We start from the raw sequence: 26,613 nt of genomic DNA on the forward strand, positions 1-26,613 counted from the left end.
TACAAAGAAATTAGTCCTTCCATTATTTATGAAGCAAGAAATTATTAATGAGCTAAATATGCTATAACAGAGAAGTTGTTAACTATGGCTTCATCTATACAATGGGTTGATATGCATCTATTTTAAATAAGAAAATACGTTTACATTAATTCAACTTTAAAAAGGTTATAAAATACCATTAGAGTATAACGATATTTTTGTTAAAAAATAGAAAAAAGTCATAGAAGATGATACAAAAAGGTCTTAACACTAGCTATCTTTCAGTCATGAACATAAACATGGTCTTTGTTTCTGTTTTTATTTCCTTTGCACAAATCTTAATTTTCATTCAGTGAGCGTATTTTACTTGTGACACAACAACAATAATAAAGAGAAAAGGAAAAAAATATGATACATTATTTCCAAACAAAGACTAAACAGGGACCTCCCCCCACCATTTTAGGACTGTTTTTGTTTTATGGGGTTGTGTGTGTAGGTGTGTGTTTTTGTGTGTTTTTCATTTAACACGTGGCAAATATGTTATTTCCCTCATTTCCTCAGATATTCTTCAAAATCATGATTTTCAACAGTTGCATTTACTGAATGGGTATGTCACAAGTAATTAAACCAATCCCCTATTTTTGAGAATGTAAGATATGCTTATACACAGAGTCTGAAGATTTACATACAAAGCTGATCATTTCCTAAGAATTAACTGTAAGATAGAGAATTACTAGATCTAACTGTATCCGTTTTTTGGTTTTTTTTTTTTCTTTTTGAGATGGAGTTTCACTTTTTTCACCCATGCTGGAGTGCAATGGCGCGAGCTCCGCTCACTGAAACCTCCACCTCCAGGATTTAAGCAATTCTCCTGCCTCAGCCTCCCAAATAGCTGGGACTACAGTCGCCTGCCACCATGCTCAGCTAATTTTTGTAGTTTTAGTAGAGACAGGGTTTCACCATGTTGTCCAAGCTAGTCTCAAACTCCTGACCTCAGGTGATCTGCTGGGATTACAGGTGTGAGCCACTATGCCCTGCTTGTATCAGTCTTTTAAGAACATTGAAACATGTTGCTTCAAAAAGACTGTATCATTCACATTCCCATCCACACACAGGATGTGTGCATCCTGAGATTGTGTTACTACAAATTCATGAGTTGCCAACTGATGGAAAATCTGAAAATCTATTCTTTGAAATTGGTTTGCATAAAGAAAGTTGATGTGAACCTAAAAACAGCTACTACCTTAAAGACCAATTGAAAAAAAAAAAGGTCGTTTAATCTAGCTGGCTTAATTGTTGGCATAAAGTAAATATTATCAAATTCATAATGATTAATGGCTGCATACTAGTTCTGTCCAAGTATAAAGAGAATCTTACAATTTGTCAAGAAAAACATGGTAGAAAGTCAAAATATGGCAAATGCTTTCTCAGTTTGGATTTCTCCCTTACCGCATGTCAACAGCTCCTGCTTCACGCCTGTGACTGGTTGGGCCTGCAGTGACTTAGGATAAACACACCTGGTATCCCGTACTGTGATGTTCCTCTCCTTTACCCAGCGATGCATCCACAGTATGTTACAGTCACACAAAAGATACTCAGTCTGGAATTCCCTGTAACATGTAAACACAACTTAAGAGATTATAGTGAATAAAATTAAATAGCACTTTTGTTTTATATTAGGTTACGTTTCTGGTGGCAAGCACAATACTGTTCACCCATACCACGCCTAAAGCACATTTCGTTGGCTAGCTACAGTTTCTCTCCAAGGAGCTGAATTGCAGAGTTTTGGACCCCAACACTGTTCTTGCTGGTCCCTAGTTTCTGCTTTGGATGAAATCTGGTAGGCAAACAAAGACTCTTTGGCAGATATCCCTCTTCTAGGCAACAAGCTACTGAACACCAGGGTTCTCTAGAATACCAAATCCCATTCCTTTTTGTCTAACAAGCTTCTACCCATTTATCATGAAGTGTGTGGCATTAATATTAGATCTTGAAGCCATCCCCAATTTTCCAGCATCATTATCACATTCTTGTCCTAAATGCCTACCAACTCTGTTGATTTTGACAATGAAACAGCAACCTAAAGCAATATGGATTGTTTTCTGTGACTATATTCTGTATTTCTAACCAGACTGTGAGCTCCCCTAGGGTAGGAACTGTTTCTGACCCCTTTCTGCTATGCACCAAGTGACACCATAGATATTTACAAACGTAAGAGATAAAGACCCAACAAATCAAAAGCATACAAATAAGAATGTCTCAGCTTTGATACAAAAGATAGTAATGAAATGTCTTCATTTGAGGCAAAAACCTTTATAATTTGGCACTTGGGCATGAGAAGAAGAAAGGATAAACAGAGCTGAGATATAAGCACAAATCTCTTAAATACTATAATTACTAAGTGCTGACTATTCATGTGCCACACATTTGCTAAGTCCAGCTAATAACAATAAATGCAGGACCCTGTTCCTGCCAATATGGGGGGCAACATATAATAGAAGAATCAAAATGTAAACATAGCTAAAATAGAATGCAATATGTTCTATAAAAATAAATCAACAAAGTGCAATAATGTTTAAGTGTGTATGCTTCTAACACAGCTAGAGTGTTGGCTCAGGGTTCACCTCGTTAGTTTTGGCAAAAAAGAGTAAGGAAAAAAGAAAAGGGATCTGATGGAATACAGCACAGAAAATAAATTTAAACAACACCAGGAGGAGGATGTGACAGACTCCTAATTTCTAAGCACCACCTTCTGGTCAGTTCCTAACACCACCAGGTAAAAAAAACACTGGCAATTTCTCCCATTTGGGGGATGAAAATACTTCCCATGCTCCTGCTACCCAGGGTCTCAAAACCCAGACTAGCTTTTGTCTTTTTTATTTCCTAATCTTTGCAGAAAAGGCTGACCTGAGCCCACTAAATATGCCAAAAGTAGATGTTTCTGCTCAAAGGTAGTCTTCTGGATAAGAATGGTAAGGGTGCCAAAAAGAGAAAGAAGATGGAGTATGAGCCAAAGTGACTTCAGAAGTACATACACATGCCTGCTATGATGGTGAGAAGCTGGCTGGGGCTCCTAATAGCTATTAGCTACATCCCAAGGAAGATTCCTAAATGAGATTTAAATGACAGGTGTAGGAATGGAAGGGAGATGAGAGGAGAAGTCAGAGTACATAGAAGAGAGGAATCAGGAGAGAAAAATTCATTCCCTGGAAGAAAAACACTCAATCCCATAAATTACTCAATGAAAACCTGAAAAACATTACATTTAACTGTAATTCCAATAAAATTAGGATAATTTATAGTCTGAGATATGTTAAGGTTTATCTGAAAATAGCTACTTTCAAAATAACTTCTATGCAATCTCTCTGTTAACAAAACCATCTGAAAAAAAAAAAAATCAACCAATTCTAAAGCTACAAGAAACTGTGTAAATCAGAACTTAAACTGATTTCATAAAGCAGGCATTCTAAATAAACATCCCTAGAAACATCAGTAATAAGCTGTAAATTTGATTTTAAGTGGGAGATGGGGGGTGGGTTTACAGGATAAAATTAAATTCCTAAAGTATAAAATATTCTTACAAATTCTTCATAGGAAGGGATATTTTATACTTTGGAAATTTAATTAGTCAAACAATGCAACGTTTTATGATTTGAAAAAAAAGTCAAAAAGAAAAAATTACCAGTTTACTTACTCTAAATATAGATTAGAGTAATATGGTATCCTAAGGAGAAAACAGTTGTCCTAGTCTAAATCACACTATTTAGGCTTACTGTATGTTTTCTAACGTGAATGCAAGCTCTCAAATGAGATTCTAACTTGACAAGATTGTCCTTATAAAGTCTCTGAAACCACATAATAAATGTTTTTAATTTTCAAAGACATGAAAATCAAAAAACAGAGAAAAAAATTTTTTACTTACAAAGACCGTAATGAGGCAAGATAATCAAAAGTTCCTTGAGATAATGAAGAAAACAAATTCCCCGAAAGGTTTCTGAAAGACAGAAAACAATTCCACTTTTAAAAATACAACTATCTATCATTTTATCCTATTCTGTATTTTCTAAAGCATCCTACAGTCATTAAATAATGTTACAAAGAAGTCATGAAAGTATCAATGCTTACAAAGAGGGAGTGATTAGCAAATACTTCCTCCAAGGTTGAAGAAGAAAATTATTCTCCATCTTATACAAAGTACTAAATACAATTATTAAAAACACATTAATGCTAGGTAAGAATTTTTCTGTCAAATATCAGGTGAACCTAAAAGGTACCCTACTGAATTCCCACTAGAATTACTCTAAGTGTTCACTTGCATCGAATTTAAGAAAGCAGCAAATAAAAATGTAAAAACAAATAGAAAATAAATAATTAAAACTTTAAAAGTAACAAAAGGAAAAGGATGGCCTCAATGACCAGCAGCAGTAGCGTACTAAACATGACCGAAAATCATGAGGAGAGCGGGATGAGTTCAGGGCTTAATATAAGAGACTGGGGATAGAACTCCATGTTGCTCTTGGGCAAATCACTTCTCTAGTCTATCCTGTGTCAGTAGGCTTCAATACATAACCTGAGTCTTGCAGCGTTCTGAATGAATGGAACTCAGAAACCCCTATTCTACAATGTGAGTAGTTTGTTACACCCAAAACAATTTGACCGAAGTATTTCTTCCATACTGGACTATGAGCTCTGGAGCTGGGTGGAGGGCCTGTGTCTGTGTGCACTTCCGTGTACACCAGTAACATGCTGGAGTATAAATGGTGCTCAATAACTGCTCATTGCTCAGGATGTACACCTCACCTTCAGGGGACTTCTAATGTTAAAATGAGACTGAGTGCTCTGGGAAAATCGCATATGGCCAATCACCACCAGATCTGTTCTATGCCTGCTGTGGTATCAAGAACAGGCAGAATTGAGACGTAGAGTTCTAGAAGTGAGGTGGGGGGTGGAACACAGCAGAGGATGGGATAGAAATCTGGAGTCCTGAAACTTCTCTGGAAGCTGGGCTGAATCCTTCATATGTGGGAGAGAGCAACCATCGGATAGATGGATTTCCAAGTGGAGTTGGAGAAGAGAACTGATCAGGGAGGGGTCAGCTGTTCCTGGGACACCAGTAGCAACATATTCCTGGATGGGAAGACCTGATATCACACAAGGGCCAACACTTTACAAATTAACCTACAATGACCTTCAGCAAGAACAACACTGGATTGGTTTTTATATTTTATAATTTTTTTGTAAGAAAAAGGCTGGATTCAATGATTCTCATAGAAGAAGTACCTAGGAACTTAAACAGAAAAGAGTATTTTCAAATTGAAAGGAGGAAAGGTATGTCTTTTTTTTTTTTTTTTTTGGCCTATCAGAGCAGATACCAAATGTGAATTGTGAGAAAGGTATGCCCATGGCAGTATAAATCATAATAACATTTTAAGAAAATAAAAAATAAAAATCATTTTGGCTGGGCGCAGTGGCTCACGTCGATAATCCCAGCACTTTAGGAGGGCCGAGGCAGGTGGATCACCTGAGGTCAGGAGTTTGAGACCAGCCTGGCCAAAATGGTGAAACCCCGTCTCTACTAAAACTACAAAATTAGCTGGATGTGGTGGCGTGTGCTTGTAATCCCAGCTACTCAGGTGGCTGAGACGCCAGAATGACTTGAACCCAGGAGGCAGAGGTTGCAGTGAGCCGGGACTGCACCACTGCACTCCAACCTGAGCAAGAGTGAGACTCCATCTCAAAAAAAAAATTTTTTTTAAGAAAGTAACGGCCGGGCGCAGTGGCTCAAGCCTGTAATCCCAGCACTTTGGGAGGCCGAGACGGGCGGATCACAAGGTCAGGAGATCGAGACCATCCTGGCTAACATGGTGAAACCCTGTCTCTACTAAAAAATACAAAAAAACTAGCCGGGTGAGGTGGCGGGCGCCTGTAGTCCCAGCTACTCAGGAGGCTGAGGCAGGAGAATGGCGTGAACCCGGGAGGCGGAGCTTGCAGTGAGCTGAGATCCGGCCACAGCACTCCAGCCTGGGTGACAGAGCGAGACTCCGTCTCAAAAAAAAAAAAAAAAAAAAGAAAAAAAAAGAAAAAAAAAAGAAAGTAACTTAGATGGAATTACAATCAACAACTGTGTATGTTATGAAAGTATCCCATTTTAATTATATGATTACTGGAATATGTTTAAAATAATGAAAGCTAGAAGACAAGACATGGTAGGTAAAACTGAAGTGCTGAGACAGGGCAATGGGTACACACACATTCCTTGTATGTACAATTGTCTCCAATTTTCTTTAAATGTTTGCAAGGTTCTGTAACAATAAGTTAGAAATAAATATCTATCCTACAAATGTAGGACTTACATATAAAGAAAAGAATTGGGCCAGGTGCAGTGGCCCACACCTGTAATCCAGCGATTTGGGAGGCCAAGGCAAATTGTCTGAGGTCAGGAGTTTGAGACCAGCCTGGCCAATATGGTGAAATCCCATCTCTACTAAAAATACAAAAATTAGCCAGGTTGATGGTGTGTGCCGATAGTCCCTGCTACTTGGGAGGCTAAGGTGGGAGAATCGCTTAGAACCTGGGAAGCGGAGGTGACAGTGAACCAAGATGGTACCACTGCACTCCAGCCTGGGTAACAGAGGGAAACTTTGTCTCCAAAAAAAAAAAAAAAAAAAAAGAATTGCATCTTACAGCAATCACTAGGTTCTAATATGCATATTATTAGATATTTCCCTTGGAAATCACAAAGGAAAGAATCACATTAGAGAAGGACATGGCATTTTCTCAGGAAATTCCAACGCAAACCAATTTTTCCTTGAGTGTTGGAACAGACTGCTATTTGTACAGCTTGAACACAAGTGAAGTAAGTAGCTTGGATTTGGGGGCCATAAACAATGACACATATTTTAAAACATTACAATCACAGTCTAGCTCTGAGATGCTCACCAAATACATACGTAAACAAATAAAACTAAAAGGGAGTTGAGAATGACAAGAGCAAAGCCACTGCTCCCCTATCATAATAAGCTCGTAGAAAGGAGCAGCAGGTGAGTTACCCACCCACTCCACCCTTTATGCTGTTCTTTTATTTTTTATTTTTTATTTTTTTGAGACAAGTCTCACTCTGTTGCCCAGGATGAAGAGCAGTGGATGGAGTACAGTGGCTCACTGCAACCTCTGCCTCCCGGGTTCAAGTGGATTCTCATGCCTCAGCCTCCAGAGTAGCTGGGATTACAGGTACATGCCACCAGGCCTGGCTAACTTTTTTATTTTTAGTAGGGACGAGGTTTCATCATGTTGGCCAGGCTGGTCTCGAACTCCTGACCTCAAGTGATCCACTCACCTCAGCCTTCCAAAGTGCTGGGATTACAGGCATGAGCCACTGTGACTGGCCATTGTTGTTTCTTACTCTCACTTAATTTGACTTTATTTACTTATTTTTTGCTAACTAGATACATTTGAATTCCTAACAGTTGCATGTGTATATGATGCATCATCTATTATACAGAAGCCTCTATCAGGGCAGATTTGGTAAAGGAGGGGAAAATGCAATTAAATGCAATCTCCATCTACAGAGGAATGACTAAGTTACAATCCGTTCTATACCTAGAATATTCTGTAGCCAATGACAAGCATGAACTAAATCAACATGTGCTCTATTAAAAAGATGTTAATATGTTGGTAAATTATTTTTAAACTGAGTTGCCAGGTACAGAGCATTTTTAAAGCCCTGTATGTGTGTCTACGCATTTCTGAGTATAACAGAAGAAAAAAAAAAAAAATATATATATATATATACACACACACACACAGCAGATCATTAATACAAGTTATCTCAGGATGATGCAACTGAAATGATGAAAAGAGATCTAATTTTTCCTTCATATGATTTTATTACTCGATAACAACCACTTTTTTGTATAAAGGAAGTTCTTTATACAAACATATTAGTTGTATATATGTATTTATATACAAATGCACACACATGTTTGCATATAAAGGAAATTGTAAAGGGTAGTTCTTATAAATACATATATTTCTGATAGGGAAATATTAAAAGTATAATTCTTGAGGAAAATATACAGGTATTAGATTGCCCATAAAGAACAACTTGAAAAAATTTTGGTCTGTAGATCTCCTGACAGAGATTTTGGTCTGTAGATCTCCTGACATTTCTCTGCAAATTAACTTCCTAAGTGAAGGACACACGCTTCACAGAAGTCCATTATTGGCTCCCCGTTTGGTCTGCCAGTTACGTCCACCGTTACAGTGGGACAGAGTGAGAACCTTTGCAAGTAGGACTATACTGCTCTGAGATAGTTCAAGAGAACTTCTCCATCAGCAAAGGCAGAGATCAATATATAGAATTAATCAATTTTACACCCCCACTCCACCCATGTCTACTAAGGTCTCTGACACACTTAAAGAAAGGGTAGTTTTTTCAAAAAAATGAATTCATAAATTTCCAAAGCCAAGACTCGATCAAAAATGATAAGAAATCTGGCTGAGAATGCCTAGGCTGTTCGCCAAGTTCTCATCAACCTTTAGCCAAGGAAGTTGGCTAAGGGACCCACTCAGTTTGAGGTCCCTAGTTCAAGAGTTACCAGAGGAAAGAGAACAGTGATCCACTCTAGAATTCCTTCTTTTTGTATACCTTCTCTTTCAGGTGGGAAACAGTAAGAGGAAAATCTCTGATTCCTAATCTAAGGAATGCACTGCATGCTCCATTCCTAATCATATTCTCTTTTCCACTCACTGGACTGAGAAAATGCCATTCTCTACATCTGAAATATGAGCTGTTATCAGCCTTCACAACCCGCATATGGCCTGGCTCAAGAGCTCAAAAATCTGGGGACAGCAGCAGCCCATGCAAAACACTTAATGTTCCTGATCCACAGCTCTAGACCTGTGCCAACCCAAATTATGATAAGCAATGTCACTGCAATACAATGCCGAGTGGTAAGAAGTTTCCTTAATTGCCATGTTGTTCTTTACAAAGTATTTAAAAGATGTAGGCCAGGTATATTGCTGTATATGCCACAGACTGCTCCATTTAGGAGATCCACAATAGGAATGATAGACAGTGGAGGGTCACACGCATGAGGGGGTGGGAGGAAGGTGGATGATGAGAAATTACTTAATGGGTATAATGTACATTATTCAGGTGATGGATACCTAAAAGCCCTGACTTGACCACCATGGAATCTATGCCTGTAACAAAACTGCACCTGTACCCCAGAAATCTATATAAAAATAAAAGTAAATCAAATTTAAAGGCCACTATCATCTATTATTACATGAACTATAAGATTATCTCAATCAAATCTCAAAGTGGGAAGCTTGGCAATGTTATTTTCATGTTCTAATGTTTTACTTGGATGATGTTCATTGTGTTCCGTGATGTATAAATTCTCACAACAGGTATAAGATAATTGGTAAAAATGTAAGAGACCACCCAAGTTCTAAACCTACCAAACTTTTAGTTCTTGACGAAGGAGGCAAAGGAAATACTAAGAAAACAGCAACCTGCCCTAACAGAAGCTCTGTCCCACCCAGCTCTTTTGCCTAAAGAACATGTGCTGATGTGTCAAATCCCTAGCCAGAGCTAGAAATCAATCTAAAACTAAAATCAACAAAATAGTAGACTCCAGTTTACTATTTTTTTTTTTCATTACTTCGGTCATAGCTGTCCAAAAAACGTAACAAAAGTCTCCTTCACAGATGTATGATTTTGTTAATTCTAACGCAGTCCTCAAAAGTAAAAATACAGCCAGGCACTGTGGCTCACACCTGTAATCCCAGCACTTTGGGAGGCTGGGGCGGGTGGATCACGAGGTCAGGAATCTAAGACCAGCCTGGCCAAGACGGCGAAACCCCATCTCTACTAAAAATACCAAAAAATTAGCCAGCAGTGGTGGCGGGCACCTGTAATCCCAGCTACTCACAAGGCTGAGGCAGAGAATGGCGTGAACCCGGGAGGCAGAGGTTGCAGTGAGCCGAGATTGTGTCACTGCACTCCAGCCTGGGCGACAAAGCGAGACTCCATCTCAAAAAAAAAAAAAAAAAGTAAAAATACAAAATTCTCAAGAAGAGATTTTAAAAAGCACTGAGATAGAAATGTTTGCAAGGCAGTTACAAAGGAGTTAAGAAGCAATTAATTTAACTAACTTCCAGTCATGAGTAAAGCTGCACACTAAATCAATCTTTTATTGAAAAACAAAAATCAGGCCATATACCTTTCCCTGAAAATGAAAGGACACACTGAAAACAGCTACAAATTTCCTGTGCGGCAGGAACATTCTGTTCTACTCTAGTAACTGATCTGAAGTCTCTTCCCTTACTGTATAGATGAAAGAATCTCATCATTTAAGCTCCTAATTGGTTTTTCAAAGGTAACATGAAATACAAGACACATTCTAAAAAGCTACAGGGAGAAAGAACCACAAGTAGACAACCCTTACACTGACGTCCACTCCACATCTAGCATTTCATGCGGAACCCTATTCCCAGCCGGCTTGTCTCTAAAATACGATTTCGTGCCATTTTCCAACATAAATATCTTTAGTGGCTTCCTATTGTTTAATCAGTTCTAAGCCCCAATCTGCTTTTCATACATTTCAAAATAAAGCTCTATTATAAATAATCAGCCTTATGTATAATTACTCCCAAACAGAACTTTTATTACTTTTTTTTATTTTTTTGAGACAGAGTCTTGGCCTGTCACCAAGAGCTGGAGTGCAGCGGCGCAATCTTGGCTCACTGCAACCTCTGCCTCCCGGGTTCAAGCAATTCTCGTGTCTCAGCCTCCTGAGAGGCTGGGACTACAGGCATGCGCCACCACGCCCGGCTAATTTTTGTACTTTTAGTAGAGATGGGGTTTTACCATGTTGGCCAGGCTGGTCTCCAACTCCTGACCTCCAGTGAGCTGTCTGCCTCGGCCTCCCAAAGTGCTGGGATTACAGGCGTGAGCCACCGTGCCTGGCTTAAAACTTCTTTTTTTAAAAAAGATATAAACATACTTGATGACTTATACAAAGTTCTTCCACATTTATATTCTATATAAATTATAATAAACAGATATATATAACTTAAATTTTAAATAATCATTGTAACTTTGAGCTACTATTAATCCTACTTTGTAGGTGAAAAACAGAAAAGTCAAACAACTCACCCCAAATCACACGGTCAGAGGCACAATTCAAATGGTTATTTTACTCCAAGTCCACCAGGCCTCTCCTTGACAAATGGCCTTGTTCTCATTCCCACCTTCATGTATCATTGGTTTGGCTTCTTTTCCTTTCTAACTATCCAGATCTGTGCAAATCATCTGGGCCATCAGCGCACATCAGCTCAAATTTTCCCAGACTAGCAAAGCTTTTGATCATACCTCTCAGCATGAATGTGCTCTCTGTTGCATGTACTACACTGTGTTATGTGGTGTGTGTACCCATGTGTCTGTGTGCGCACATGTGTCCGTGTGTGGTGTGGTAAGGTACCATTATATTCTGAGATTACACCCCCATGATTAAATTGTGAGCTCCCTGTCCCTTACGGCTTCTAAAACCCCTACAGTTGCTACTTATAATTAAATATATCATAAGTTTCATACATATTTAGGTACTGGCTCAAATGCTTCCTTATCTTTTAATGGGAAAGAAAAGATGTACTTACAGCCGAACCAGATTGGTGAGTCCTCGAAATATGTCTGCATTCAGACATCCTATTCGATTGTTTGTCAGATCCCTAAGGAGAAGGGTGGAAAAGTGTCTTCAATTAGATCTCTTGGTTAATGAAGGTCTCATGCATTCCGTATTCAAGAACAGCATCCAGGTATCGCACAAGACCTTTATTCTAGCATCTTTGAGATATTTACTCTACTCAAGTGAGATAAGGATAGCAGTGAGGCCGAAAATGATCCTTGCTTTCACTTACTGCTGGCACGCACAGACTAATGCTGCTCAATTATGGTGCCCTCTATATTTCAAGTACTTACTCTTGCAAAATTACTCAAGATAAAATTGGAGTAGTAAAAATGAGACTCAAACTATCTTGCTGCCCGCAATACAATTCCTTAGATGACCTACACAGTTAATGATGCTGGGGCAGTTGGAGAACTGAGCCCAAACTCAGCCAGTAAATAACAGATAATGGATAAAAGGGCAAATTATTACAATGATGGAACTTTTGTTTCCTGAGGAACATCTGCAAATACCATTTTCTGACTTCACTCCTTAAATACTCAGAAGTTTCAACTATAATGAAAAAAAAAAAAACCATGTTAGCTTTCAGTTTACAGATCTATCATTCAGACTCTAAGCCAAATTACTTTAACAATATCTATGATATGGCCCAATTATTTTTGCAATCACTCCTCATTTCTATTTCCTATTAAATGTTACCTTCTAAATATTTTTTACTTCTCCTCAATGAAACTGTTTTCTTTTTACCTATGTAAAAGTTTTAGTTAATATTTTGTTCTATCCTTTTTTATTTATTTTGCTTGACATCAAGGACAATGAACACAATTTTATTTTTACATTTAATCAGAGATCTGCACTGGTTTAAAAGTAAAAACTTTACGTTGGGAGATAACCACTAAAAATATCTGTAACTTTCACCTGGGATGGCATGACTTGCATCATTGTTTTCAGTGGACTTAGTAAGCCCTATGCAAGAAAACCCTGAAGCAATGAATCTTAAGTTTTATTAGTTGCTAGACTTGGAATAATTCATCACACTCTGAATTCTAACAAAATAATTAGAATAAGCTCCCTAAGCCAAACTTTCAAAAATATTTTCATCATATTGCCTCCAAAGTCCCTATTATTCTCTCTCATAGAGAGGTACACATTCTTTGAGTTACTCAGTTACTCTACAATAAGGCGATCTACACCATCCATTTCAAACTAAAAGTATTGGATTCTAAACTGTGTACTTGGTCATGGCAGAAGATGTAGTAGTCTCACCAGAAATTCTAAGAACGTACCATTTGAATCAGGTACCTAACTCATTTGCATTTTTCCTTGACTATTTCAAAAGTTAAAATGAGATGGTTTAATTTTAGGCATCAACTTGGCTGGACTGAGAGGTCTCACTGGCTGGTGAAGCATTGGTTTGGGTGTGTCTGTGAAGGTGTTTCCAGGGGAGATTGGTGCAGGAGTGAATGGACAGAGAGGAATGACCTGCCCTCAATGTGGGTGGGCACCATCCAATCAGCTGGAGCTCCGCTGGGACAAACAGGCAAAAGAGAGGGCTTATCTCTCTCTGTTCTCTCTCCCCTTCCAGAGCAGGACGCCTTCTCCTCCTATTGTTGGACATCAGGCTGCAGGCTGTCTTTTGGACTCTGGAACTTGCACCAGTGGGCTTCCTGGGGCTTTCAGGACTTCGGCCTTGGACTGGGGACTGCAAGGTCAGCTTCTCCAGTTCTGAGGCTTCCAGACTTGGATTGAGCTATGCTACCGGATTCATAGGCCCTTCAGCTTGCAGAAAACCTATTGTGGGACCTCTCTCCCTCTGTGATCACGTGAGCCAATTCCCCCTAATAAATCCCCTCTCATACATCCTACTGGTTCTCTCTCTCTGGAGAGGCCTAACACAGCACCTTAGGTAATCCTGGTCTTCAATACTTTCATAGTTCTGCCTTCCCTCTCTTATGGCAACTTTTGATAAAAGAATCTTAAGCAATACAAGTCTTTACCTGTCCTCATTGTTCTGTAGCTCCTAAGTATTTAATCATATGGGGCCTTTTCGTTTAAATTCCAGTTGATTTTCCTTTTATTTCTAGGTTTCACTGTTAACAAAAATTAGGCATCTTCCGGTAAATTGTTGCATAAACAAGCATATCTGGGCTGTATTTATAATCCTGTCTCAATTCTGAGCTTTAAATGGTGCAATTACCATTGATTCTCTGGGAAACAATTTCATTACAGCTATACCTACTTAAAATGGTATTTAGATATTGATAATGGGTTTTTATTTGGATTGAGAATCAACTTAAATTCGCTGATGAAACACAAGAGAAACTGATGGATCTAGGGTTCACCTACTTCTGATAGTATATTCTTCAGAAAGCCACTTCAACTTCCTGATTCAAATTATTTATAAACTAAAGGCAAAGGCATGGTATAATAACAAAAATACTTTATGTATGCTTGTTAAGAGAGATGCACAATTGAAATTAATGACTTAAGAACCCATAAAAAAAAGGGTCTGTATCTATGAGCAACTAGCAAACACTACTGTCAAATATCTTTATATCCCATTGAGTTTACATACAGGACTTCTTCAGCTTGCAAGCTGTGTATCCTACGTTAATTATAAGTCATCTGTTTGGAATTAAGAATGTATCTTCTAATGGGAAGAATATTATAAATGGCAATTACCTTCCTAAGCAAGAACACAAGAGACTACTTAACATGTAACACAGTGAAAGACTACTAAGGCAATGCCTGGTACAATATCAGTAATTATATTAAATACTCCTGAACAAGAATTTTTAAAACTCATTTTGGATGGCAGTGCTTAAGAGATTATTTACTGAAAGATAAATAACTAGATGGAGATTCTAAGATAGTCTGCAGTATCTAAAACATACTGAAGAAACTGCTTTTTATTAACAGCCAAGTTTTCTTCAACCTGTATCTCAGCATAGAGATAACATTAATCAGCATTAATGTTTTTATTACCTAAAAGCTGTGACTACAACAGTGTGGAACACAGAGGGAGGGGATACGATAACGACCTGTCTGAGAGTATAATTTCACATTCCGCTCATTAAGGGAAAAAAATAGATTGGAGGGAAAAATATTCTAAATGTTCTCATACTTTCACATCAGAATCACTGGGAGGGATGGTTGAAATAAAAATCATTCAGCATCAGCCCCAGAGTTTCCGATAGGGTAGATCTGAGCCCCTACACTTTTGCTTTCTACTTGAGGATTCATCTTCCCAGGCATGGGTGCAAAACTGACTCCGGCACAGACAGAAGCACAAAGAAAGGGAGTCACTGCTGTAAATCACGCTCACCTGCTGCTGCCCCTCCACTCCCTAATGACCTGTGTCTGGAGGCGCAGCCTGTTTATGGTCATGCTCCATATCCCCCGCCTGTGTCTTGATAGCTAAGTCCTAACAACTTCCAAGACTCTTATAGCAGCTAAACTCTAGCTACTGCGTCATCTCCTTGCAACTGTATTTCGATTCCATATCCAGGCTCGTGGTCAGTGTTTGTAATTCCATTAGACTGCAAACCCCTCAAGAGGTTCCTGATTTACCTGTGTGTCTCCACAGCCTTGCTCACAGCTGGGCTCTCAGGATGAACTTCAGGAATTTTTGTTTAACTGAACTGACGTCGATCATCACCTTATCACTTTGATTATGCTGCCATACCTGGTTGAGAGTGCTTTTACTGAACTCTAAACCTGGCTTTGTCCCATGCAATCTGATGCCTAAGCTCCACCCTCCTATAACTCTTACCTTTCTTACCTAGAACTCCAATCTCCACTACCACCTACCCCAGACCAGCCAGTTTTTCTAACTTGTTTCATTAAAAGCCTTCACTAGAAAATAATAAAGTGTAGAATGGGCGGAAAAGAAGAAAACTGATTAGTAGCAAGATCTCCTCCAGATGGCCCTGAGCTTCTAATGAGTGCAGACAAAGACTGATAAACACAGGGAACCACCACTCACCCCCAGCAAAAACTACGGTATGAAAATTCCCTACTGATTCAAATTGTAACTAATTTTCAAAGACAAAGAGAAAATCCTTTAACTCCTACCGTTCTTAACCTTACAGAATTCTGACCCTTAAGACTGCATAAGAGAGAAAAATAGGAGGAAAGCTACATCTACAGGTTTTAGATAAAAGATATTTTACTTGCAAAAGCAATAACAAAAAAAATATTTTGCAAAAAGGGCATGACCAATTTTTACAATTGGATTTGACAATAAAAAAGAATAGGTTTTGCAAATACTGCATGTTCTCATTTTTAAGCAGGAGCTAAATGATGGGAACACATGGACACATAGAGGGAACAACACACACTGAGGCCTTTTGGAGGGAGGAGGGTGGCGGGAGGGAGAGGATCAAGAAAAACAACTAATGGGTACTAGGCTTAATACCTGGGTGATGAAATAATCTGTACAACAAACCCCCGTGGCACAAGTTTACCTATGCAACAAACCTGCACTTGTGGCCGGGCGCGGTGGCTCACGCCTGTAATCCCAGCACTTTGGGAGGCCGAGGCGGGCGGATCACAAGGTTAGGAGGTCGAGACCACGGTGAAACCCCGTCTCTACTAAAAATACAAAAAAAATTAGCCGGGCGTGGTGGCGGCGCCTGTAGTCCCAGCTACTCAGGAGGCTGAGGCAGGAGAATGGCCGGAACCCAGGAGGCGGAGCTTACAGTGAGCCGAGATTGCGTCACTGCACTCCAGCCTGGGCGACAGAGCAAGACTCCACCTCAAAAAAAAAAAAAAAAAAAAACCCTGCACTTGTACCCCTGAACTAAAAAATTTTTAAAAAAAGAAATAGGTTTTAAACGACTAAATAAGACAAAAGATGTCAAAAGTATTAGGATGGAAAGTCAATGTCAACATTTAAGTCATGGCGTAATTAAACTAAAAGCAGCCATACCCAGTGTTATTATGCAAATACTACAGAAAACCAGTAAGACATAAAAAAATACCCACACACACTGGAGGGGGAAAAAAAGAAAACTTAAAGAAGTGTATAAGAATCCCAAAAAAACAAGAGATAGAGCCAGCCAAAAGGATGACTATAAGGAAAATAAAATCACGGATCTGGTCTCTCTCCCTGATCTTTTGTCCCTGGTCTCCCTACACTTATGTGGTTTCTCCTTATTGCCATCAGAATATTCTGAAATACAAATCTGATCATGTCAATTCCATATTCAAAAAGTTCTGGTAGCCCTCTACTGTCTAAAGAACAGATTAAACATTTTTAATATAGCAGGTCTTCAAAAGCCCAGTCCCCTGACCAGCATGATCTTCCAATATTCTTTTTCCTCTTTCTACTTTCTGCTCTGATCAAAGAACTAAACTATTGTCCCAAGAGATACATGCTTGCACACCTGCGTCCACCCTTTTTGGAAGGCCTTTTTAATACATCTTCATTCCCTGGGAGCAAGTTCAAATCTAAACAAGTCCGTGGCTCTCACGGCAGGCTGTTCCCATCGCAGGCGCTCTCTCCTTTCCCTAGCAGGTTATGTTTATGATTTTACCTGTTACAGCACCTGTGTGTGCGTTCAGATGTATTTGCACTAACGACTGAAGGGTAGCAGAACACGCCACCCAAAACATGTCATATTGGCATAAGGATTATTTCTAGCTACAGGCCGATTGAAAAGCAGACAGATACAAGAAAAGCTCTCGGCTCTACCCTATCTGATGAAAAGCAGGACATAAATTTAGAAAGGTGTCCCTCCTCCCTTCTCCACCAGAAAGGACAGAAGTTCCTCCCCGGAGAGGGCTTTGGACCCTTATCAGCTTAGTCAAGGCACCAAAGGAATCTACACAACAAACATTACTAATTAGACTTTATCTACCATTAGTCTCCTGTATGTTTGCCTTCCCACAATTTGCTTTCCCTTAAGAGACTCAAGGTCCTTCTCCTTTGCCTTGTCACTTCTCAAAAAACGTATTGCTCCTTGTTGAAAGGCTACATAAGCCAGAGTTCTAAGCCACCTCTTTTGAGAATTACTCTTTTCCTGAGTTTTCTCAATACACGTCTGTTTTTCTCTTGTTAATCTGTCTTTTGTTAGAGGTCCAAGCTGAGAAACTGGAAGGGTAGAGGGAAAATTATTTTTCTTCTCCTACATCTATCCCCCCAAACCCCAAGAGTCTGCAAGATCTTCCGAAGAAGTCAGGGCATGGTAAGTGGTTAAGTGCTCAGTAAATGCTTTCAGAAAGAATAAAGGATGGAGAGACAGTCCTCATGGCTTTTTTGTAGAGCCGCTTCTAAAATGTGGGCCTGCTCACACAGCAACTGCGAAAGGAGCTTCATATAGGAGAGAGGGGAGTTGTTTAGCTTCAGAAGTAATAAAAAACTGGTCCTTGGGTTTCAAAATCGTAATATATAGACACACATGAAAATGGCAAGACTTTAAATCATTACTTAAAAGGTACCTTTGTTTACATGGCATTTACAACAGACACAGTTTGAAAATCGTCTACAGATTATGTCTGTTGGCAAAGCCGACATGGTAATGATTTCAGTAGCAGAAGAGGAACACAGCCAGCCACCATCACACAAATCAAACCACTGTGCAAATTAACCACCTTCTCAGCTACTTACATAAAATATTCTTTCTGTTTTTCTTTCTTTTTGTTTTCTTGAGACAGAGTCTCGCCCTGTCGTGCAGTGGCACGATCTCAGATTATTGTGGTCTCCCACTCCCAGGTTCCAGGGATTCTCCTGCCTCAGCTTCCCAGGTCGCTGGGACTTACAGGCACACGCCACCATGACAGCTAATTTTTGTATTTTTAGTAAAGGCCAGGTTTCACCATGTTGGTCAGGTGGGTCTCGAATTCCTGACCTCAGGTGATCCACCCGCCTCGGCCTCCCAAAGTGCTAGGATTACAGGCGTGAGCCACTGCGCCCAGCCTCTTTCTGTTTCTGTATCAGGGACCTGGTCAGGTGAAGCTCAAAGAATTATTAAATGTCCATTTTTCATCATGTTAAAGTAAGTTGACAGCTACTTATACAAGGAACAATTCAAACTCATAAGCAAGCAATTCAAACACTTACAATCTTTTTAGAGATGACAGTCCCCAAAAGGCACCTGGATCTATACTACTAATAAGATTGTTTCGGAGATCCCTGTTAAAAATAAAATAAAAGTTATTCACATATCAACACTGTAACAAGTATTCAGGCACACCACACTTACCTGCTACACAAAAAAACAAAAGTGTAATAGGAGGAAACTGAAGCCAAAATGATTAAGCCAAGATCAAGCCAGTAGTAAATGGCAGAGTCAGAATGCAAATTTGACAAATCTAGCTCCAGAGTCTTTTGGTTTGGTAAATAAAAGAATAAAAATATATGTCATAAAAGAAGTATGTGACCTAATATATTATTCAACTTCACAATTATCACTGAACTACAATCATATACATTACTTCTATAATTTCTTCCTTAGTATGCCATACTTTGAATATCAAAGTAAATCTAATTACAATTGTCATAAACATCATTCAATTGAATTTTTAAAACCCATCTTCAAAAATATACACTCTAAAATTCAAGTCTTTTGGTTGTTGATATATTTTCCCTTCCCTGGCCTTCTAAATTTAGGTTTTTATCTTTTTTGTTGTTGCTGTCATTTGAGACGGAGTCTTGCTCTATCACCCAGGCTGGAGTGCAGTGGCGTGATCTTGGCTCACTGCAACCTCCACCTCCCAGGCTCAAGCAATTCTCATGCCTCAGCCTCCTAAGTAGGTGGGGTTACAGGCGCCTATCATCACACCCAGCTAATTTTTTGTATTTTCAGTAGAGACAGGGTTTTGCCATATTGGCCAGGCTGGTCTCAAACTCCTGACCTCAAGCAATCTGCCTGCCTCAGTCTCTCAAAATGCTGCGATTACAGGCATGAGCCACCACACTCGGCCTATGGTTTTCTATGGGGTGAGGATATAAAATAAGTGTGTGATAAACCACAATACATAGCTCAAAGCACAGATGCACAAGCTTCATACCACGTGGAATTTGATAGCAGTCACTATTTGTCCTCATTCTTCTCAAGTGTGCTGGCACATCCATGCAACAGCACTACTACTTAGGGATGGGAGGCAGCAGTGAGTGTCTCAGCCACATCCCTCTACCCGTGTGGTTTTGCAGACAGGCTACGGCTACAGCTCTCCTCCTGGTCACCGGGCTCAGCTGGGGACTTACCAGTCGCCTATACAAGTGTTTGGCTAGACCTCTGCGGAGAGCTGACAGTCTAAATACAGTCCTTTTCCCTAGACCACACTTCTGCCAGTGACTGGCCCACTCTTCAGCTTTATGGGACCCCCTCAGCTGGGACTGTCTGTCAGGACCCACCTACAACCTTGTCTGCTGAAGCCAGAGTGGCCTCTGCTCATCTCCCAGGGAAGCTGACGCCAGATGGCGAACTGAAACTCTTTTCAGTTTTTCTTCTCCTGACATCCTTACGTAACAGTGGCAACCTTGCCCCTTCTTTATATAGCCACGTGTAAGCTTCCAACACTACTCTTCATTTAAGGATGCACACACCATTGGTGAAACAAAACAGACAAGTAGAGAAATGCTCAGTACAAGCCAAGGTAACCAGTACCTCCAGGGTGCCTTAGTCCCTTACTTACTTGAAATGTACAAGACCTTCCTAGAAGTAGGCCCTGGACCACTGGCACCCCCTGTCAGCACAGCACTGTGTGAGGCTCTTTAATGACAATTGCTCCGTCATGGGCATTCTCACCTGTGCCCAGGCAGTCTAAATTATTTAGAGGAAAATCCTCAGTTTGCCTTCTCCACCCACTCCAAATCAGAAAGCAGCAGGCATCCCTTCTCTACCTATGCGACAGAAAGGACTCCAAGGAGGTCTCGCTGCAATGAACACAGATTCATGTGTTTTCTTCCATCCAATCAGAGGCACATTCAACGTCACTGTCCCACCAGCTAATGAAAGTGAACTGCCGTACATGGCATGCCTCATACCATGTGAGTTTTCTCTCAGGCTCATTCTATCAATATAGCAAAAGTTACAACATCAAAATTGGCTTCTGGTTGGATTCCCCAGAAATTTCACAAAAGCATCCTGAGGAGGTTGGCCCTTCGCGCAGCAGCGAAGCCCAGAGCGTACTTACCGTAAGCCCAGCATTTTTGATATGTTAGTGGCACTGTGGCTTCCCACACTATGCGCGCTGTTTAATACCTGGTGATAGAGACTGGACTAGAAATTCTCAAGAACGCTGCTCTGGAAATGCAACCTGTGAATTCTGGGATCACTGTGGCCTCCAGCAAATTCTATGGTCTTTCTTACATCTCATCCTCATTTTAACACACGGGCACTCCTCAGTAGCTAGGGTTGGGTTTCCAATTCTACCACCTCCCCACAATCAGAGCCAGGTTTTTCTAAATAAAACCAAACCCCCTGCAACCCCCCCCCCAGTACTTCACAATATTTTAAAAAACAAAATGATTATTAAACATCAGTATAAAATCTACGCTCTGATTACTATCACTGGATAGGTAGTTCATTAATCAGAATTCTGAAAACTTCATATTCCCTAAGAAGAAAACAGCTTTCTCGATGCTGGTAACTACCCTAACTTTTTGGGTTTTTGCACCCAACCTCTAAGATATTTTCTAAATAAAGTATCTGAAAAGATCTGAAAAAGTCAGGAAGCTTCACAAAATACACTTAAATGGTCAGAAAAGGTCTCAGTAGTCAGGTAAACTCACAAATCCCATTGTTCTCTCTGGACTTCCAACCAGCTTTTAAGTTCTCTTAACTTGGAGTAAAAAGATGATCCCTGGTGTAGCAATTTCAACAGAAAGAGGAATATTATGCAGAGGGTAAGTTCCCTACTGTGAACGCCATGGTCCCAGCATCCTTTTCTCCAGGTACCTGCTGCAGCAGACACTGACAGCACGGCAGCGCTCACACCTGCGGTCCCTCTATCTGCAACTCATCCCCATGCAGCTTTCTCTTGGGCACCTCCTGAGAGTCAATCCAGGAAGGTCAGAGGGGTAAAGGGCATGAATGGCCATAGGAAGAGCCCTCACCTGGGAGCAAAACAGAATATCCCAGAGGGCTGGGGGTTCTGAGCGTGTGCCTCACGGGCTCCCAGCAGTCCCCAGTACCAGCTGCCTGCTGCAGGAGCTGCTTGGGAAGACACTGCCCTAACAGCTGCCCTTGCTTCTCATGGTCCAGCACCAAATATGAGGGCTGTTGGGCAAACTTCCCAACCAAATTACTACACGGAAAGCTCACCTGGGGACCTGCTTCTGGGGAAATGCAGGTTAAGATATCAGCCTGGTAATGTGAACCAGCCAGTACCCAGGCCAAGCAGAGACCTAAGGAAACTCTGCCCACTCCACTCTAAGGACAAATAGCCAAAGGGTGTAGACCAGAAGCCATTCAAAAATTCAAAGCTTCTGCAGTGAGTGAAGGTGTGAAAGGTTTGCAACTATCAAAGGTTCCAAAATTTAATAGTAATAACACTATAATTATTGCTATCAATTATTTAATGTTTATTTATTTACTTTTTTTTTTGGTGGGGGGAGCAGCCTTCTCCATTGCTTTAAGGTGGAAACACCTCTACGTCTCCATATGGTACAGGTAGTGCCCCCAAATTTTCAACACCATCCCTTCAGGCATGACACCTGATCAACCTTGTGCAGATTTTTCAAATACTCTGGCCTTAGCAATTATATGACTTTGGTCTAACTACATCCAGGACTTGTGGGAGAGGGAGAGATGAGCATAGACATTCCCACTGGTTTGATATGAGGTCAAGATCTGAGTCTGGAGCTGCTAATGGCCCTGTTGCTACAATCTGAAGAAGCCAACAGAATGGAAAAGAGAAAAATGGTGAGCCCCTGGATCCAGCCAAGCCTGAAATCCACCTCTAACTCTGGGCTGTTTGGATGCACAAACTACTAAATATAGTGAGCTGGTGTCTATCACTTATGAGACTATTAAGACCTTATCACCCTAGGAGGCAGTGTCATTGTTTAAGATGAGGAAACTCATGCGCAGAAAGATTAAGAAATTCAGCCAAGTTCTTGATCTTAATAAGTGGCCAGGATTTAAGGGTATCTTTCTGACTGACACAGTGGAGATTTGCTAAGGGAACCAAGTAAATGTATAGCTAAAATAATAGGAAAACAGGTAAACCAAACACACTGAAAAGTTGGCCATGATCAAGTTGAGTTGCTGGAGATAACATTCTTTCGACTTCTCCATATGTTTGAAAAACTAAGTTATTTTATGTGGTAACCCCCAGCCTTCCAACTAGGCCTCAAAGTTACTGCCTCTCTGTCCAGGTCATCATCATCAGCCTAGCCCAGGTTGTAAACCACACAAGTTCTCACCTATGTCCGATTCTCCATTTGAAGTGATCTTTTTAAACACAGACCTGATCAAGTCTCTGCTCTGATTGAAACCTCAAAAAGATATACAGTCCCTCAGAAGGAAGTTCAGGTGCGTTAAGGTAACTTCCAAGACTACCCATGGTCCCAGCCTTGCCCACCTTTCCTTCACCAACTCTCACTTCCCATCTGCTCAACATCTTCCCTTAACACTCACCCTGTCTCTCTTCATTTATACCAGTCATACTGCAAGATGTTTCTAGAAACGGTATTTCCTCTCACCTCCAGTCCTCTGCACTTGGGATTCCCTGTCCGGAACACATCACAATCTCCTCCAACTCACAACTTCACCTCCATCCCTCTTCACCCACGAATCCTTGAGGCCTTGGGTGAAACTCCATTCCTTCCTCCAGAAAGATACCTGTGAATGCTGGGCACACTGGCTCACGCCTATAATCCCAGCACTTTGGGAGGCCGAGGCAGGTGGATCACCTGAGATCAGGAGTTCGAGACCAGCCTGGCCAACATGGGTGAAGCCCCGTCTGTACTAAAAATACAAAAATTAGCCAGGCATGGTAACGCACACCTGTAGTCCCAGCTACTTGTGAGGCTGAGGCTTGAACTCGGGAGGCAGAGGCTGCAGTGAGCCGAGATCACACCACTGCCCTCCAGCTTGGCGACAGATCAAGACTCTGTCTCAAAAAAAAAAAAAAAAAAAAAAAAAAAAAAAAACCCTGTGAATAACAGTGCTCTGCGCCCTGTCCTGTGGCATCTCTTATCACGCTGTACCAAGTGCACCTCAATTACTTCAACTGTCTTCACTGAGAGACCACAGGTTCCACAAGAGCAGGCTCTGCTCCACTCAGCGAGGGGGAGACACGCAATACAGAGTGTGTGGAGGGATATGTTCATGGACGAAAGAACACACCAAGGCTAGGAGACAGAATTACATTAACCTTTCTATAAAAATATTTTAGGCTGGGCACAGTGGCTCACACCTATAATCCCAGCACTTTGGGAGGCCGAGGCGGGTGGGTCACAAGGTCAGGAGATCGAGACCACCCTGGCTAACATGGTGAAACCCCGTCTCTACTAAAAATACAAAAAATTAGCTGAGCGTGGTGGCAGGTGCCTGTAGTCCCAGCTACTCGGGAGGCTGAGGCAGGAGAATGGCATGAACCCAGGAGGCGGAGCTTGTAGTGAGCCGAGATCGCGCCACCGCACTCCAGCCTCGGCAACAGAGCGAGACTCCATCCCCCGCCCCCCCTCCAAAAAAAATATATATATATATATTTTTTTTTAGTAAGTTATGGTTGGCTACAAAATTACAAGGCTGTTCATAAAGTCAGATAATCTGGAGAATGCGGTATCTCATTACGAATCATTTCCATTTCTCCATAAAAGTAGACAGTCATGATGTCTGCAGTTGACCTTCGAATAATTCACCAAACATATGTAGGTATATTCCAATACAGAAGAAAAAATGATGGCATGTTGTTAATAATTACTGAACTGTTGAATCTGGGTAAGTAAATTGGTAATATGAAAGATACGGCACTGCCCTTTCAATTTTTCTGTATGTTTAAAACTTTTCATAATCAAATATTTGATCCCCAGCATTTAAGTCCCAGGAGGTACAGTTAATCATCAGGACTGACTTATTAGTTCCTATCTTCCTCCCTGCAACTCCCCAACTGACCCTCATTTCAACAAGATGATTTTATGAAAAAATTCAACCTGTATGTTTTTGACTTGTTTTGCATAAGCTAAAAAGCTCTGTAAATAGAAATATATAATGTCAGTTCCATTTTTTTAAAACATACGTTTCCCTTTTCAGATTTTAAACAGCATCTACAACAGGAACTGATTTAGCTAAAGCAGTACATCAATTTGGAGTCCATGATGAACTGCATATGTTTCTACAAAATACCTCTCATGAATAACTGAGCACTGTAATATAATTTAAAGATATACTTTTCCTTTAATAAAAAATTCCTGACATATTATATAACATTTAATAATAGCCATATTAATCAGGCATTGCCAAAATACATTTATAGTCAGATTCTCTCATTTAACATCCCCTTTTCCCCCCACCAACCCACAGCTTCCCTAGTAAACAGGAGTCTAACTTCAGGATGTATGGCTAAATCTGAATGCATTGGATCATTAAAGCATAAATGAAAAAAAGCACAAGAATTGCTTAAATAGAACTAAAGGAATATTTTAAGTTCTTGGTAAAAGAATTACCTCCTTTAGGAAAGAACATAAAGTAGACCAGCTAAGATGCCTTCAACTGCAAGTATCAGAACCCTCAACTCAAAATGGCTTCAACAATCACAAAAGTAATTCTCTGGCATCACAGGAAATCAAGAGTTGGGCAACCTTTGTGGTTGCTTCCATCCATCTCTCAGATCCACCATCCTCAGAATGTAACTGTGCCTTCAGGCTGAGCCTGACTTACAATACGGAATCCCAGGTTCAGAAATCACCTCCAACCACAAAGTCATAAAAATAAACAGACTTTCTTCTCGTACCTCTCCTTAAAAGCCAGGAAATCTCTCTCCACATCCCACAGCAGACTGCTCTGCTCCTCATCTCTTATTGACTAGGACAGACTCTGTCAATAGCTGGGAGAGATGCTGAATTACCTTAGTGGCCTAGGGGTAGGATTCACATTGGAAAGTCAAACACACTGACCAGTAGGCAACTGTAGCGTCAGCAGTTACAGAGTATATGGGGGAGGCATGTGTCTAAATACTGGCAACTGAATACATAGCACAATACAAGAATGGCAATTCCATAAAATGAAGACAGAGATGGGGCTGGGCGCAGTGGTTCACGCTTTCCTTGGGGGGTGACCCCAGAATGCACCAGTAGAAATCCCAATAATTGTGGGAGAGCAGCCCACTTTAGAAAGAAAGAAAAAGTGATGAAAGGGCTGGGCCCTTTTTTTCTCCCTGTTTATACTTTATTTTATTTTATTTTATTTTATTTTATTTTATTTTATTTTATTTTATTTTATTTTATCCCAGCACTTTAGGAGCCTAAGGTGGACATTCACTTGAGGTCAGGAGTTTGAGACCAGCCTGGCCAACACGGTGAAACCCCATCTCTACCCAAAATACAAAAAGTAGCTGGGCGCGGTGGCACACACCTGTAATCTCAGCTACTTGGGAGGCTGAGACAGGAGAATTGCTTGAACCTGGGAGATGGAGGTTGCAGGAAGCCAAGATCATGCCACTGCACTCCAGCCTGCACAACAGAGTGAGACTCCGTCTCAAAACAAACAAACAAACAAACAAAAAACAGATGGAAGAAGGAAGGGTACAGACTAGTGAATGCATGGATGATGGATATAAAAGTCTCAATGCTGAAAACAATCTAAAAAAAACCGTATCTACCAAAAAACCAAGCAGAAAATGTATAGGAAGTATAAATTTAGGTAATTCTATCTTTTAATAATAATGTTTTTTAGCAAGTAGGCCAACAGAGACAATTACTATGCAAGTTTAGCAGCCTAACACCATGGGGCCTATAGGATCGAGAATCTAAAACATCAATTACCTG

The 26,613-nt window shown here is 40.4% G+C and overlaps 1 protein-coding gene across 1 annotated transcript in view; it reads right to left on the bottom strand.

Annotated features, from left to right (window-relative positions):
• The window catches only part of ADGRA3 (adhesion G protein-coupled receptor A3), a 131,633-nt gene that overhangs the window by 58,326 nt on the left and 46,694 nt on the right, over nucleotides 1-26,613 (bottom strand). Inside the window, exons 3-6 of the mRNA XM_015138107.3 lie at nucleotides 18,736-18,807; nucleotides 11,644-11,715; nucleotides 3,902-3,973; nucleotides 1,429-1,589 (exon numbers count right to left, since the gene is read on the bottom strand). Of these exons, the coding sequence (XP_014993593.2) occupies nucleotides 1,429-1,589; nucleotides 3,902-3,973; nucleotides 11,644-11,715; nucleotides 18,736-18,807 (377 nt within the window). The remainder of the gene's footprint in view (nucleotides 1-1,428; nucleotides 1,590-3,901; nucleotides 3,974-11,643; nucleotides 11,716-18,735; nucleotides 18,808-26,613) is intronic.

The sequence above is a fragment of the Macaca mulatta genome, chromosome 5 (genome assembly GCF_049350105.2).
Source record: "Macaca mulatta isolate MMU2019108-1 chromosome 5, T2T-MMU8v2.0, whole genome shotgun sequence".
In the NCBI taxonomy this organism is placed as follows: Eukaryota; Metazoa; Chordata; class Mammalia; order Primates; family Cercopithecidae; genus Macaca; species Macaca mulatta.